At 40.4% G+C, this 17,072-nt stretch overlaps 1 protein-coding gene across 4 annotated transcripts in view; it reads left to right on the top strand.

The window, feature by feature from the left end:
• LOC111147846 (solute carrier family 9 member A9) overlaps positions 1-17,072 on the top strand; it is a 536,315-nt gene that overhangs the window by 314,713 nt on the left and 204,530 nt on the right. For all 4 annotated transcript variants that reach the window (XM_022504100.1, XM_022504104.1, XM_022504114.1 and 1 more), the window contains exon 11: positions 447-558. In XM_022504100.1, the coding sequence (XP_022359808.1) occupies positions 447-558 (112 nt within the window). The remainder of the gene's footprint in view (positions 1-446; positions 559-17,072) is intronic.

Raw genomic sequence — 17,072 nt, forward strand, 5'->3', positions numbered from 1 at the left:
CCAGATACAGAGAGTACAACCTGATAGAAAGTAAGATGGCTATTATAAGCAGAAATGCATTTACCCTTTCTAAAGTGCTGCTTGAGAAAATAATGCCCCAGCCTCTGAACAGTCTCTGCCTCACATTTTGCAGCAGAGTTGAGTGAAGAGTCAGGCATCAGCAACATAAATGTGATGAGAAGATTTACAGTGATTGAAATGGTACAGGATTAACAATTCTAAACCAAGTAGATATTCAAAGAAAAGCAGAGTTCTCTGCTATTTCTGGAAAAGAATTGACATTTAAAGATGAATTTTGGAAGCAAGTTGGACATACAGGTATTGACATATTTATCCCTGTTTTCTGGGCCATAAAGCAGAGAAGCTTAAGAACATAATAAAGCTCGAGGACTCACAGCCTCATTGCAATGAGATTTTCCTCAATGTTTCCCTGTGCTTATCTATAGCTCGCAATTTTTGTTGCCAGAGCCTGCAACATATATCCCCTCTCCTTCCTCTTGAATCTGGGCCGGAAACAGAAGATCCCCTGGAATTTTCAGCACATGATGATGTTTTCAGGTATGTGAACTATGTTATGCGCTAGTGCTCCTGTTGTCTCACACTTTTACAGCACATGGAAAGCAGCCTCAGGAAACAGGGGGATCTCCTGGTCTTCTTACCCCATTGCATCTACTACTCTTTACCCCATGGTGCCTAGTACCATGCGGATATTCTAAGTTCTGAGCAATAGTGGGATTTCTTTCCAAAAGGAAAATGAAACTAAAGGGAATTTTTTTTGGAAAATACAGTATCTGCCCGAAACTGGCCTAGAATAGGTATTCAACTTTCCCCCAACCTATTCCAGATGAATTTCCATATCAAGCGATTTGCACAGTCATTTCACAAATTGTGTACTTTAAGATAAATAGTGTATAAATGGAGCCATCTTTGTCCAATTGTAAGACTTCTCCTTAGAATCCCTTTCTTTTCCTATGCAGAACTCTAGGAACTTCCCATAGTTAATACAAAAGTGAATCATACCTAAGTATGCTCAGTTACTAGTTGAGAGAACAGGTATTAATTGCATACTCACCTCATGCCAAGAGCAGTTCTAAACACATGTAACTGACACGTTCTCTGCTCTCAAGAAGCTTATGTTCTACTTGTTTAAACCACACCTGAAGGCTCCTTTTTCAAAAGAAAATAAACCAAATGAATTTTCTGACCTTGAACTACTCTGGGAATTGTAATTTCTTTCTGTCCAATTTTCCTACCATCAGTCTTGCCTTACTCATGGAACTTATTCCTTACATGCCTTCTATGTATGAATACACTTACATTACACTCAGGGGCAGTTCATGGGAATATACGAGAGAGTACAATAAACAAAGAAACACTCTCAGAATAGAGCAAGTAAATATAATTTGGAGCATACGGGGGGATATGGAAAAACAGGAAACTATCACTTATTAAATATCTACTATTTGCCACTCACTATAGATCAATTCTATGAAGCAGATATTAAAACATTTTTAGATGGAGAAACTGAGGCTTTGAGTTGCCCTCAAAAGGGCAACTTTTGAGGCCCTCAAAGATTTATATAACTTGGCCAAGGACAAAAGCATTTCTAAACCTTGAAGTGGTGCAGGAATTTCTGAAGGCAAGAGGAGACTCCACTTCGAACCCACCCAAGTGTCTCAAAATCCATATTTTCAGAAGTAGTACTAGGAGTTAACAGCTTGTTTCACCTTCCATTGCATTCTAGCCTGTTCTACACAGTAAAGGGTTGGTAGTTCTGAGGTTGAGAATGAGCTATTTAATCAAGTATGAAAAAAATTGAAATCCAGAGTTTAAAATCGCCCTTCTGTAGGCTTCTGACAGTGCTTCCCTCCATTTCCAAAAATGCTAGAATGACAGAAAGAGTCCTAAGGAGGATAAATTGAACTGGTAGGTGATCTTTGACTTGAACAGCAATGAACTTAGGAAATGAGTTGACTTCTATTAAGGGAAAACATAAAGCAAGTTTGATCACTTATAAATAGGATGTCAGCACTGGGTTGCACTTTAGCAACTCATTTCTAGGAGCTGGGAAGCACTTTTGCTTCCTTCCCTTCAAAACATCAGTTTTACTCTGGAGAATAAATACTCTGGCTTATTTTTTAAAAACTTAAGTATTATATTTTAAACAATGCTCTATGTTACAAAGATCACTTTGAGAAAGGTGTGAAGTTTTGATGTTGGGATAGGAAGTGTCTGCCCAAATGGCCACCTGACTTGATGGTTTCTCCAGGGTCTGGCACCTTCTATGTTTGCTTAAATGTAGGATTAGAACTGTGCTAAATTGAGACCAACAATACAGTATGTATGGCCAAGAGATGTGAGGAGGCCCAGAATTTGATAATATCTTCATGATATTCTAAAGCAAGGAGTCAGAAAACTATGGCCTTTGAACCAAATCTAGCCCATACCAACTTGTAAAGTTGAAACACACCTTTGTTTCATATTGTCTTGTCTGTTTTTGCATTGCAAAGGCAAAGTTAGGTTGTTTCTACAGAAATCACGTGGCCCACAAAACCTAAAATATTTGCTATCTGGCCTTGTTCTAAAACCTCTAGAGGGAAAACAATAACCTCATCACATTAAGGGAGTTGATATCATTAATTTAATTCAGGAGAATGCCAATGAGTTCGTTCCCATCATCAAAAAGACCATAATGCCAAATTTTCAGGACATCATATATGTATGATTATAATCCAGAGAATGACACCCATTATCTTCCACACTGAGCGTCCAGACATCAGTCACTGCCAGACATCAGTTACTCACTGTTAACAGTTCAGCAGCTTGACCTCAAGGGTTGCATTCATCTTGGGCCAAAGTAGGCTTCCTTCTATAGATTTGCCTAGAGTTTTGTTTTGTATGTTTTTTACATTGAAGTGAATGTGTACAAAAAAGAGATTGGTTTACTTCTATTTTTAATGCCATCTTAATTACAAATTAATAATATTGGTGATATTCCCTGGCATGGTGGATAGAACATTGGATTTTCCACTAAGAAGCTATCTTCTTAGCTTGAAAATGAGGAAATTGCAATGTTATGTGGTTATATAATGGACTCTTAGATCGCTCAACTCAAAAGTCCTTCTAACCTTTCTAAGATTTTTTTATGAGCAATGTTTTGAAACTCAGATCCAGGGCAAGGTAGAATAGGTATTATTAGTCTCTTTCTGCAAATTGAAAAGAGAGAGAGCCAGAATAAGGGAGACATGGAGAGATTGGGTATCTTGCTCACAATCTTATGACCAATTAGAGATGAAAATGAGACTTGAACCCTAACCACTTGATTTTGAATTAGAGCCTTCTCACCTACATGACATTACTTCAGATTTACTCTCAAGGTCATAAGAATAAAAGTTAAATCAAAACTATGCCCTTCCTAACATAGGCCAACCCCAATATATATAATATGTCTCTCACACAAACCTGATCCTCGTCCATTTCACAACAAATCAAACATGTGAGTAACACCCCTCCCACATCAGTTCAAGTTCTACACTGCACCTACTGACCCCCATCAGAGTATAGGAAGCATCAGGGGAGTTCACCACATGCAGTGCAGTATTTTTCTTCAAAAAAGAAGTTCTAGACTCAGCTTTGATTTTCTGCATGAATTCTGCCATGTTCTATTTTACTCAGGATCTAAAGTTTTAAATCTATCTGTCAAGAAATAAAGAATTTAAAAGGTCAACTAAGGCAACATAAGCCAAAAAGAAAGTAAAGAAGCAGATCACATTACATACTGTCCGGCATTTTCTGAGTGTATGATAACCACACTTGTGAAAACCAGAAGAGAAGGACAGTCCCTTTAAAGAATATTTCGCTTTGGGGAGCCTGGGTGCCTCATTCAGTTAAGCATCTGACTCTTGATCTTAGCTCATGTCTTGATCTCGGGGTTGTGAGTTCAAGCTCCACAGTTCAAGCTGGGCATGGAGCTCATTTAATTTTTTCTTTTTTAATGTTTGTTTTAGAATACAGCCTAGTGTTCTTAACTATGTCTAGAGTACTTTTGGTTATCCAATAAGAAGTATGACTTTTAGTAGCCGTCTGGAAGAATCTAGTTGTCCATGCTTCAACAATACATTTATGTGGAGCCTTTCTTTACATAGCTGAAAACATTTTTCAGAGTCCTTTGGAGATTGTGAACAATGACCCTTTATCTAAAATGGGAGCATGTAGCTAATAGGATCCAACAGTACATTAAAAGGATTATTCACTACAACCAAGTAGGATTTATTCCTGGGCTGCAGGGGTGGTTCAACATCCACAAATCAATCAACATGATATACCACATTAATAAAAGAAAGGATAACAACCATATGATCCTCTCAATAGATGCAGAAAAGACATTTGACAAAATACAGCATCTTTTCTTGAAAAAAACTCTCCACAATGTAGGGATAGAGGGAGCATACCTCAACATCATAAAAGCCATATATGAAAAGGCCCACAGGGAATATCATCCTCCATGGAGAAAAACTAAGCTTTTCCCCTAAGGTCAGGAACACAACAGGAATGTCCATTCTCACCACTGTTGTTCAGCATAGTAAGTCCTAGCCTCGGTAATCAGACAATAAAAAGAATTTGAAGGCATCCAAATCAGAAAAGAACAAGTCAAACTTTCACTCTTCACAGATGACTTGATGCTGTATGAGAAAACCCAAAAGACTCCACAAAACAGTTGCTAGAACTGATCACTAACCCAGCAAAGTTACAAGATATAAAACCAATGCACAGAAGTCTGTTGCATTTCTATAAACTAACAATGAAGCAGCAGATAGAGAAATCAAGGAATCAGTCCTGTTTACAATTGCACCCAAAACCATTAAGATACCTAGGAATAAACCTAACCAAAGCAGTAAAAGATCTGTACTCTAAAAACTATAGAACACTTACGAAATAAATTGAGGAAGACACAAAGGAATCAAAAAATATTGCATGCTCGTAGATTAGAAGAACAAATACTGTTAAAATGTCTATGCTACTCAAAGCAATCTACACGGTCAATGCAATCCCTATCAAATTACCATCAGCATTTTTCACAGAGCTGGAACAAACAATTCCAAAATGTGTATGGAACCACAAAAGACCCCAAATAGCCAAAGCAATGTTGAAAAGAATACCAAAGCTGGAGGCATCACATTTCTGGTCTTCAAGGTGAATTACAAGGCTGTAATCATCAAGACAGTATGGTACTGGCCCCAAAACAGACACATAGATCAGTGGAACAGAATAAAAGCCCCAGAAATGGACACACAACTATATGGTCAACTAATCTTTGACAAAGGAGAAAAGAATATCCAATGGAAAAAAAACAATCACCTCAACAAATGGTGTTGGGAAAATTGGACATCTCATGCAGAAGAATGAAACTGGACCACTTTCTTACACCATTCCCAAAAATAAACTCAAAATGGATGAAAGACCTGAATGTGAGACAGGACAGCATCAAAATCCTAGAGGAGAATACAGAACAAGAGAACCTCTTTGACTTTGGCCATGGCAACTTTTAGAGGCAAGGGAAACAAAAGCAAAAATGAACTATTGGGACTTTATCAAGATAAAAAGCTTCTGCACAGCAAGGAAACAGTCAACAAACTAAGAGGCAACCTACTGAATGGGAGAAGATATTCACAAATGACATATCGGATACAGAGCCAGTATTCAAGATCTATAAAGACTTTATCAAACTCCATACCCAAAAACCAAATAATCCATTTAAGAAGTGGGCAGAAGACAATAAACAGACATTTCTCCAAAGAAGACATGCAAATGGCTAACAGATACATGAAAAAAAAATGCTCAACATCACTCAGCATTAGGGAAATACAAATGAAAACCGCAATAAGATACCCCCTCACATCTGTCAGGATAGATAAAATTAACAAGTCAGGAAAAAAACAGATGTTGGTGGGGGTGTGGAGAAAGGGGAACACTCCAACACTGTTGGTGGGAATGCAAGCTGGTGTAGCCACTCTGGAAAAGAGTATGGAAGCTCCTCAAAAAGTTAAAAATAGAACTACCCTATGACCTAGTAATTACACTACTAGATAATTATCCAAAGGATATAAAAATAGTGATTCAACCCCAATGTTTATAGCAGCAATGTCCACAATAGCCAAACTATGGAAAGAGCCCTGATGTCCATCAACAGAGGAATGGATAAATAAGATACGGTATATATGCACAGTGGAATGTTACTCAGCCATCAAAAAGAATGAAATCTTGTCATTTGCAATGGTGTGGATGCAACTAAAGGGTATTATGCTAAGTGAAATAAGTCAGAGAAAGACATATGACATATGATTTCACTCATATGTGGAATTTAAGAAAGCAAATGGATGAACATAGGGGAAAGGAAGGAAAACTAAGATAAAAAGAGGGCTGCAAACCATAAGAAACTCTTAACTATAATAAACTGAGGGTTGCTGGAGGGGCAGTGGGAGGAATGCGGTAACTGGATGATAGGCATTTAGGAGAGCATTTGAGACAATGAGCACTGGGTGTTATATGCAACTGACAAATCGCTAAATTCTACCCCTAGGACTATTAATATACTATATGTTAACTAAATCGAATTTAAATTAAAAATTTAAAAATAAAATGGGAATATGAACTTACTTACACATTTACTCACTCACAGTCCTCCAGCTATTCTTTCAGTGGTCATTCATTGACACACTCCTTGGATAGGTATTTAGATGAACAAAGACAAAGATACTGGCCTTGACCTTAAGAGCCTTACTGCCTAGAGAGAGAGCTTGGCTTTGTGTGGCCTAAATTTGGTTCACTAAGATGGGGCACCTCAGGTGGTTCAAAGCCCAGACAAGTAAGAACTAGACCTTTCTGTCTTAGTCAATTACATCTACCATTTAATAAATCCTTTCCCATCATCTTTACCCTCACCTTATGCACAGCCTTTGGCACTGGGTAGAACAGTTAGCAATGCCTGCCAAACAGAAGTGGATTCACTTACAAAGCTATCAAAGCTTGAGCATCAGTGTTCCTCAATCACATGGGCCCCTTCCAAGCTCCCTGGATGGGTCCTACAGGTGTGTTCTGATGGTGTGTAAAGCTGGTAAAAGATATTCTTTTTATTATTTTTCCTAAAGAGGGTGCCCAAGATATGTAAATTCCACCTTGAGGTGAAAGTTCACGACATGATCCGGCTGTTTATCCCTCATCTCCTGGCAGTGAGTGGGGCCTGCAGCGAGCCTTGGAGTAAGGGCTTGGCGCTGAGTAGATGATGTTTCTGAGTGAAAGCCACATTATTCATGGATGACCCCACTACCGCTGCTGCCACCCGCTTCCCCGGCCTCCACCTTCTGCCACCAGAGCCAATTAAGCTGAGTGAAGCAACCGTCAGAAGCCAGATTGAGTTTCTCACCTAGCACAGACCTTACCCGATTTATTTTGTATAGACTAGTAATCTACACACACAAAAGCCTTGGAACTTTAAAATAAGAAAAGGTCTCAAGGTCAGTAATGGTCTCCCTGCCTTGCAAAGCCTTCAATAATGCAAATACTCTTCTGGGTAGCTAGGTTGCTTTTTAGAGCCAATTGGACGAAGTTGACAAAGTTTACCCCAAGACATTTCTAAGGCCTTCTTTAAATTCAAGGCCAGGAGTTCCGAACTGCCATGGTGTATCGTTGACACCCTGCACAAAGGGCTTAAGAGGAACGCCAAACTCCCTTGAAACTGTTCCTGCTGCCCTCGAGCACAGCCCTAGTTAATGCCTGGCATGAGCTGCCCCGCCCCAGCTCTCAGTTCCCTTGAAACCAAAGAGGCAGAGCTCTGTGGTTTAAATTAAAGGAGGAGATGTGCTTCGCACAAATTAGCTTTCCTATTGATGTGGTGCATATTACAATGATCAGGCCTCTTGTTTTAATTCAAATGCATGTGCTGCAATTTTTATTTAATTTAAAACCAAATAAGAGCAGGGAGTTGCTGGAAGGAGGGGAAATGCCAAGCCCTGTTGAGCTGCCAGCCTTCCTGAAACTGCTGTGACTCGTAAACCACGTCCCACTGGGCTACACAGCCTCTGTGCAGCACTGCTGGGATAATCTGAATAGGAGGGGAGCCTGGAAGTGCTTGGGCAGCTTGAAGGAGGCTGACAGTATGTCAGAGAATGTGCTCCTCCAATTTGTCCATTTCTGCTGTGTTTGGAAGAGACATCGCAACCCTGATGTGTACTATTGCGTGAACTTGGAAGAGTCTGAACCAGGCAAATGTGGCCACAGTGTGCAGATATAATATAAAACTTCACCCATGAGCTCATGTCACCATGAAGACAACAGCACTGGTGTCTCCGGGCTTTGCTGTTAATGTTGTTGCTCATTCGATTGTCCACCAGTGCTCATTCTTAGCCTTCAAATAACGGCCAGCATCGAAGGATTAAGAGAAAGTCATAGAAGAAAAACTTCAATTAAGAAAAATTTTCAGTTAGCATTCATTTTTTCCCCCTCAGTGGTGAAAATACTGCCACTCTTATTCAAGTGTTTGGGAACACTATGCTCTGCAGCTCACAGAACAGCGGTGTTCTGTGGAAGGACACTTAAGAACCACAGTTGAGGTGTAGGAGACCACCTTTCTCTGTGTCTTTTTGGCGAGCCACCAGTCATGCCGTGGTCAGAGCCAATTTGAGACTGACTCAAAAGCGGCCTTACCCGACTGACTTAACAATTACAGCCAGGAAGAAAGTGAGAGGAATTCATGAAAGTGAAGAGCGAAAGTCACTGTGTAACCAATGCTTAGGAATCTGTGTCTGTTACTGCCCAAGCTAATGGAACTCCGGTAAGCTACCAGGACTGCCCCACAATTACCAGTCATCGTGTAAAGGGACACTTCCAAGTTTTCTTGATCTTTGATAATCAAAAGTGTGCTTCTCAAACCAGCAGCTTTAGCATCACGTGACAGCTTCTTAGAAATACTGAATTGAAACCTGCCTTTTAACAAGATCTCCGGGTAATTCATGTGTACGTGAAAGTTTGAGAAGCATCTCCCAGAACATCATCACAATTCACGGTTTTCTCTTCTGAACCTCTTTCTTCAATCTATTCCTCCTACCTCTTCTCTTTTGCCTGAGGCCCTCCCAGATGCCAGTCTTGCTTCTTGTTCTTCTATTTGCCATCTGATGAGCATAACAATGTTTACCCAGTTATTGAATTTCTTCCAGTTCCTTAAGCTTGCTGAAGTCCTTCCTCCTATTCACACAAGCTCTCCCTCTCCTCAAAACCCTGGCCACACCCACCCACCTTCAGCTCTTTTATTCAACTAATTCCTTTTTCTCTCTATATCTTGGCTTAGATATCACTTCCTATCGGAAGCCTTGGTAACACAAGTCTAGGTTGGTCCCTCTCATCTGTCTCCATAGCACACAGTGCTTCTCCTCTCCCAGTAGCCATCACGTTCGACTATGAATTTTGGCTTGCCTGCCTGCATTCCCTTCTAGACTAGGAGCTTTGTAAGCCCAAATGCTGATTTTTTTGGTTCACTCCGTGCCTCAGCACTCAGCACATTAGGTGAAACTGAGTATCTTTCCACAAATAACTGGTGGATGAACAAGCAAATGAATGAACAACCTACAACATTTTCTACCCAATTAAAAATGTACATTTCGCTAAAATGACCACTTAAGGACTATCCATTCCTGTTCTATGAGGCCTGGGAACTTCTAACACCAGAACTGGTCCAAGGGGCACCTCTCAGACCAAGCTTCCCTGGCTCTACAGATGGGAGCTAAGCAAAAATAACTTTAAGGAAAAATAGATCAACAAATAAAATCTTTCATGTTTTAAATGAAAGAAAATATTTTTCACCTACTCACTTCTGGCTAAAAAAAAACCTTCTCTGGGTGTTGATAACAGTAAACATTGTTAATACTTCATGAAAATCATTTGGATCTGAGAATATTTTTCAAATCTCTGCTTGCTTTGTGTTGGAGGGATGTGTTTGTTTTTCAGTTAAAAACCTAAGATCTCATTAAAAACCCTGGGACTTTTACATCAGTCAGGTGATTTGAATCAAGATCAGGCTACCTCTAACTTCAGCTTTGGAAAAGATTTCTTTAAATGTATATACAAGGGTTATTTGAGAATCTGAGCCCTCTAGGCAATAGGCTCTTTCTTACCTTTCCTCTTCCCTTGTTCATAATTCCAGAGACAGATAGCCTGGATGATGCCATCATATTGTCAAGCATTCCTTGCCAGGCCTACCCCTTTGCAACCCCCTTACCCAGACTCCAGTGTTCCCTCACCTTCCCATACTATATATCGTTCCTGCCCTGGGCACATCTTGTGCAATTAATTAGGCCACTATATCTTCCTTACCACTACAAGGCCACTAACTAGCTAATGCAGCACAAGCTCAGAACGTTTTCTTCATTAGAGGAGATGAATTTCCACTGAGCCCTCATCTCTCACTATGGCCTGGGATAGGCATTAATGAGCAAAGTGGACAACTGGAATAGATCTTCTGAGGTTCTCAAGTGGGACAGTGTTAACCAGCTTATGGAGGAAATGTATCAAGCAGTCACAGAAAAAGTCACCTTAAATAATGAATAACCATGAGCACCATTGTTGTGACAAAGTAGACAGGCATAGTAGGTCCATATGAACTGCAGATCCCATTAAGTCCTCATAGTGTCAAATACTGAGAAAAGTGTATGTGGTTATGATAAATTCAGAACATTTGAGATCTAGCTTAGACCTGTGGTCAGTCCCTTAGAATTGTTTTCTCCTATTATTAGGTCCAAACATTATCATCCTTTATTTTGCTCCAAAATAAATTTACAATAAAAATTATCAGCTCTTGCATTTTTTTTTTAAATTTTATTTATTTATTTGACAGACAGAGATCACAAGTAGGCAGAGAGGCAGGCAGAGAGAGAGGAAGGGAAGCAGGCTCCCTGCAGAGCAGAGAGCCCGATGTGGGACTCTATCCCAGGACCCTGGGATCATGACCTGAGCCGAAGGCAGCGGCTTAACCCACTGAGCCACCCAGGCGCCCCCAGCTCTTGCATTTTTAAGCAACAAATTAGATTCTGCTATTTGGCATGCCACAATATTTTCTAAATATAAACTACTGTTTGGTAAAATGCAGTGAGCTCAGGCTTTCATGCTGGCTCAGCCACAGGGAGCTATATGATTAACCCTCCTCAAATCTCAACTCCCTTGACTGTAAAATGGGGATAATCATACTTACCTTAGATGGTCAGTGTTGAAAACCACTGTAAAATATATACAAATGCCTAGCACCAGACTGCCACCTAGGAAACGCTCAACAGATGGGAGTTTCTATCACTTTCTTTAACCACCACAGATGGGACAGCCATTAGGGCTTCACAGAGACACGATTCATATCAACTTAAAACTGCTGTTTGAAGAACCTCCTATCAGAGACTGAGGTTTTTATTCCGAAAAAGGTTTGACTATCAAATTACTGCCAAGGACACTCTGAGTCCAGTGTGGAAGTGTTAGTAACATGGTCATGGAAAACAAGACCTAAGGCCCCTCTTTTCCTTCATTTAAGGACAGTCGTTGAGATTCTACTCTTCATTCTAGCAGTGAATAACTCCTGGCACTAAATACATAAATCAAAATGTTATAACTCAAAGTACTAGTTTTTGTGAGGAAAATATATTGGCGCCCCCTTTGGGACAAACTGACCCTTGCAAAATGTCAAAAATCAACTTGGGAGTGCCTGGGTGGCTCAGTGGGTTAAGCCTCTGCCTTCAGCTCTAGTCATGATCCCAGGGTCCTGGGATTGTGTCCAGCATCAGGGTCTCTGCTCAGCAGGGAGCCTGTTTCCCCTCTCTCTGCCTACTTGTGATCTCTCCCTCTTTGTCAAATAAATAAATTAAATATTTTAAAAAATCAACTTAGACAAATATTTATTGAGTGTGAGAAAGTGGCCAAATTTTGTAAGAACCATCCTATCTAGTAAGACAGTGAAGCCAACGAGAGCATGCCAGCTTCTGAAAGACACTGAGTAATGAAAGGAGACAATCCAGAGTGCTTGTCACCGTCTTCCTGTTTCTTACTTTTTTTTTTCCTAAGATTTTATTTATTTATATAACAGGGAAAGAGTAGGATAGAGCAAGCAGAGGAAGCAGCAGGCAGAGAGAGAGAGTGAGCAGGCTCACTCATCACTGAGCAGGGAGTCCCATGTGGGACTTGATCCCAGGACCCTGAGAACATGACCTGAGCCAAAGGCAGACACTTCACTGACTAAGCCACTCAGATGCTCCACCTCCCCCTGTTTCAAGGATAAGTTCCTAGGATACAGAAACAGAAATAATTTTATCACTTAATTCAGGCACATTCTGTGTACATTTCAGTTTTTCAGAATGTTCAGAATGTCAGAGCTATCACAAATACCTGATTGATAATTTTAACCAAATTAACCTGTCCACTGAGACGAACAAATGGACTACATTATTTTTCCCCATTTTCTGCCTGAATTTGCTTACTAACTGCTTGCTTGTTTTGGCATTATGTAGACATAACCTTAGAAAATTATCAGCACACATGAGCAGGGTTCAAAAAAAAATAAGTCTGTCTATGTCAGGCACAAATCCCTCTAATTCTGCCCTCAGGTTCTATGGATAGAGTTCAAAAGAAGTCAATAAGATTGACTCAAGTAAGTTATATGTGCAAATGAGCAAGAAGCAGTTACTTTTAAAAATGCCTGTGCTAAATTTCCATATAGCCGTTAGATAATTTAGGAATTTTCAGCATTAGTTCTGATGTACTAGGGAGGTGCAAATGCTGTTCAGGCTACCAGGTCTTTCACAGACAGACCAAGACTCTATGAATAGGGCTGGGTCTCAGCCCCACTGCCCAGCCTCCCCCTGATTTTGCCTGGAAGGCTCTTTCTTCCAAAAACACCAGGAACCATTTTAGAGACCTATGGTTCTACATGAGGAAAGAAGTAGACACCAGGACAAGTTCCCTGCCAGTGAATGACAACCTTGCCCTCCGTTTACAGGATCCTCCATCCCACTCAGCACCCACTTCCCTTAGTGCCTGGAGAGTCACTGGACTTTCCTGGAGTTGTTTTTTAAAATTTGAGAAACATGAGAGCATGCTTGTTAACAAGTATTTTTAAATGCATGCCCTTTGGGAGGATTGTGTGCTATCCTTTCTCAACAGATTTCTTCCTTCTGATTGTTTTCAATTGTTTTTTCCTGGCAGGAAGCTAATTTTGGCTGCATGAGGAAATGGGAGTTTTGACTAGAGAATCTAAAACAGGTCATTTTAGATTAGAATAGACTGATGCTGAGAAAGGGAGAAAGAGCAAAAGAAGGAAGGAGAGAGAGCTAGAGATGATGCAGAAAGAGTAGGGGAGGAGGAGTAAAAGGCAAAATATCTATTTCAAAATATTACCTCTGATCCATCTTCTGCCTAGGAGAGGGGAAGAAAATTTTCTTCTTTGCATTTTTCCTTAAAACTCAAACTCAAGATAACCACGATTTTTTTTTTTAAATCTTTGTTATGACTTAAATATTCAGTAGGGGGAATGAAACAGATTGAACAACCAGCCACAGCATTTGCTGTGTAACCTAGGCCACTCCATCCCTCCCAGCCCCTATTTCCCCACCTGTTAAAAGAAGAGTGTTTTGTGATTTACAGGGACACCTAGGGGGGAGAGAGGTGAGATAGGTAGATGTTGAGAGCTTTAGGACATAGAGAGCTCTAGGATAAGCACAGAAACACAAAATTCAGTGGGTGAACCACAATGGTAAAATCCTCTCTTGACTCATATTAACATGGAAACAGGGGAAAAGATGCTTCTCTTCTAAATGGATAATTCAGATATCACCAGGCTCTTTCCATAGAGTGACATCATGTCCCTAAGTCAAGGGTTCTAAAAGTGTGATACCTGAACAAGCAGTATCAGCTCCACCTGGGAACTTATTTAAAAAGCAAATTCTTGGGCCCCACCGCAGACCCACTCAATTAGACACTCTGGAGGTGAAGCTCAACAGTCTGAGGTTGAACAAGTCTTCCAACTGATTCTGATGTAGCCCAAGTGTGGGAAACACTGCTACAGGGACTCATTGATGTTTATAACCAGCCAGCGGAAGGGGAAAGAGAGTCTGCGGTAGGAACAGCTGTTTCTTGAAAGCTTTGGCCCAGGAATGACATTTAGCACTTCTGCTTTCATTTCCCTAGTAAGAAGTAGCCATTTGGCTATACCTAGGTGCAAGAGATGCTAAGAAATGTAGTTTATGCAGTTACAGCAGCATACCATGGATGGCAGATAGCCATCGTTGTCAAAATAGCTCTATATGATAGAAACATTATCACCATTTATAACATTTCTCCTAAGGGAAAAAGCAATCCAGTGTCACACTAGGGTTTCTCAACCCCAGCAACTATTGACATTTGGGGCCAGATAATTCTTTTTTGGGAGGATTGTCTTGTACATTGTAGAATGTTTAGCAGCACCCCAGTCTCTACTCATGAGATTAAGAATAGTGTCCCCTGCCCCCTAGCTGAAGACAAACACAAATGTCTTCAGACATTGCCAAATATTCCCTGGGGGGACAAAATCACCCAACTTGAAAACCACTGGTTTAAACAGAAAACTCATAAGTTGACTTTTGAAACTCTCTACTGAAGATTTTAGCTAGTGGGAAGGATTATTCCACAATTTACTACCACAGGAACCTTACCTACACAAAAATAAACTTCCAAAGCCAGAGGCATCTATGCATGTTGACTCAGAGCTGTGATAGAGCTAATACTATTTACAGTACCCTTCCTGATGTAGCCCAAGTGTGGGAAACACTGCTACAGGGACTCATTTTTGGATGCCCAAGGCATCCAAAGACAAACTTCATTTCATGCAAAAATATACCAAAGTTATGTTGCATTACTTCTCAGTGGCTTTAAGTTTAACTGATTCAAGTTCAGGAAGAGAGATGAAGGAAAGAAAGTCCTGCTTCTCTAATACAGACTTGGTTTCCAAAAATCTCAATTCATTTTTGAATGCAGAAGACTTTTCCACTAAAACAGTCTGTTGGCATCACTTCCATGTGATAAAATGATATTGAACTGAAAATGGAACCATGTAGCAAGGTTGTACTATCCTGGAAAATGTATTTTGAAACCAGACTGACATTTTTGCTGAAAGTAGCCACCCTTTGCAAGGTCATGGGACTTCAGCAAGGGTAAAAGCAATACATAATTCAATTGTAGATCAAAACTAGGGTTTGATTTATCAGATTGATGATGAGAATGTGTTAAATCTTTGAAATCAACTCCTTCACAGTACTTGAAATGAAAGGAAAAAAGAACTGCAATTGATTATATCCCAAATGGAAAGAAAGTTAGCAAAATAACTCACTAAAGAGACATGTCTTTTAAGGGATGGGTCAGTTTCTCAGGGACATTTTTGCATCCCTGTTCATCTACTGCTCATTTTCTTTTGGGTTCCAGTTGTGTTTCAAATGCAAAATATGACCTTTCCCTCATCCATTCATTCATGTATTCATTCAATACTGGAATGCTTACTTTTCAGGAGTAGCATTGAATGTGCTCTCACTGACCTTGCTTTCCTGTGAAGGGACACAGATCTTAAAGATGAAAAAATAAACATGATAATTCCAGATGTTGATAAATGCAGTAAGAGACATACAAAGAAGAGATGGCTGAAAGTGGAGAGCACTTGGACAGCATGGACAAAGCAGTCTTTCTGAGGACTGAGACGAGGCAGCCAAGGGGCAGTCTAAGAAGAGAGTAGAGTGGGGAGGAGCAGCCAATACAAAGGCCTTGAGACAAGAACAGACTTGGTTTAAAAGACAAACCATAAGAGACTCTTAATCTCAAGAAACAAACTGAGGGTTGCTGGGGGATGGAGGATGGGGAGAGATAGGACGGCTGGGTTATGGACACTGGGGAGGGTATATGCTATGGTGAATCCTGTGACTTGTGTAAGACTGATGATTCACAGACCTGTACCCCTAAAGCAAACAACACATTATATGTTAATAAAAAAAAAGAATAAAAAATATATTTGAATTTCAAATAAAAAAAGAATAATAAACTTTATCTTCCTATATTCTCAAGCTCCAAACTTCCCTCCCATCTTCCCACTCTCTCCAGTAAAAAGACTAACCTTGCCACTGAACTCCAGACTCTTAGATCTAACTACCCACTCAATCTCTTCATTTGGATGACCCGTAGGCATCTTGGATTTCCCATGGCCAGATCACAATCCTTGATCCCCTCCCCATATACCAAACATGCTCTTCCCACAGTTTTTCCCAATTCTTCCAGTGGCTTAGGCCTTAAGCTCTTGGAGTTCTCTCTTCTCCTCATACCCTTCATCCAGTTCATCAGCAAATACTGTCAACTTTTAATATTATTCCAGTACCTACACTACCACTCTAGTGTAGTCTAGAGCTACCACTCTAGTCTGATTCTCTTTTACTTCTTACCCAGACTAATGCAGCAACCTCCTTCACTGACCTCCTACCCCCACCTGGAAATCAGGTGTTTTTTTTTTTTGTTTTTTTGTTTTTTTTTTAAAGATTTTATTTATTTGACAGAGAGAGAGAGAGATCACAAGTAGGCAGAGAGGCAGGCAGAGAGAGAGGGGGAAGCAAGCTCCCCGCTGAGCAGAGAGCCCGATGTGGGGCTCGATCCCAGGACCCCGAGATCATGACCCGAGTCGAAGGCAGAGGCTTTAACCCACTGAGCCACCCAGGCGCCCCTGGAAATCAGTTTTTTATTGCAGAGCTAGAGTGATGCTTTTAAGCATAGACTAGATCATATCCTTACCCTGCCAAAAACCTTTCTAAAGTTTTCCATCTCAAAATAAAATTTAAAATCCTTGCTGTTCAAGAGCCCAACATGATCTGGCTCTGTTGGCATTACCTCTTTCCACTCCCTGCCCCCTGCCACATTAATTCCATTCTAGCCATGTCAGCTCTTTGCTGATACTTGAACATATCAGACATATGCTCACCTCAGGGACTTTGCAGCTACTCTTCCAGCTTTTATTCCAGATACCCACATAGTCTTTTTTC

The sequence above is a fragment of the Enhydra lutris genome, unplaced genomic scaffold (genome assembly GCF_002288905.1).
Source record: "Enhydra lutris kenyoni isolate GAN:26980312 unplaced genomic scaffold, ASM228890v2 scaffoldscaffold2, whole genome shotgun sequence".
Lineage (NCBI taxonomy): Eukaryota > Metazoa > Chordata > Mammalia > Carnivora > Mustelidae > Enhydra > Enhydra lutris.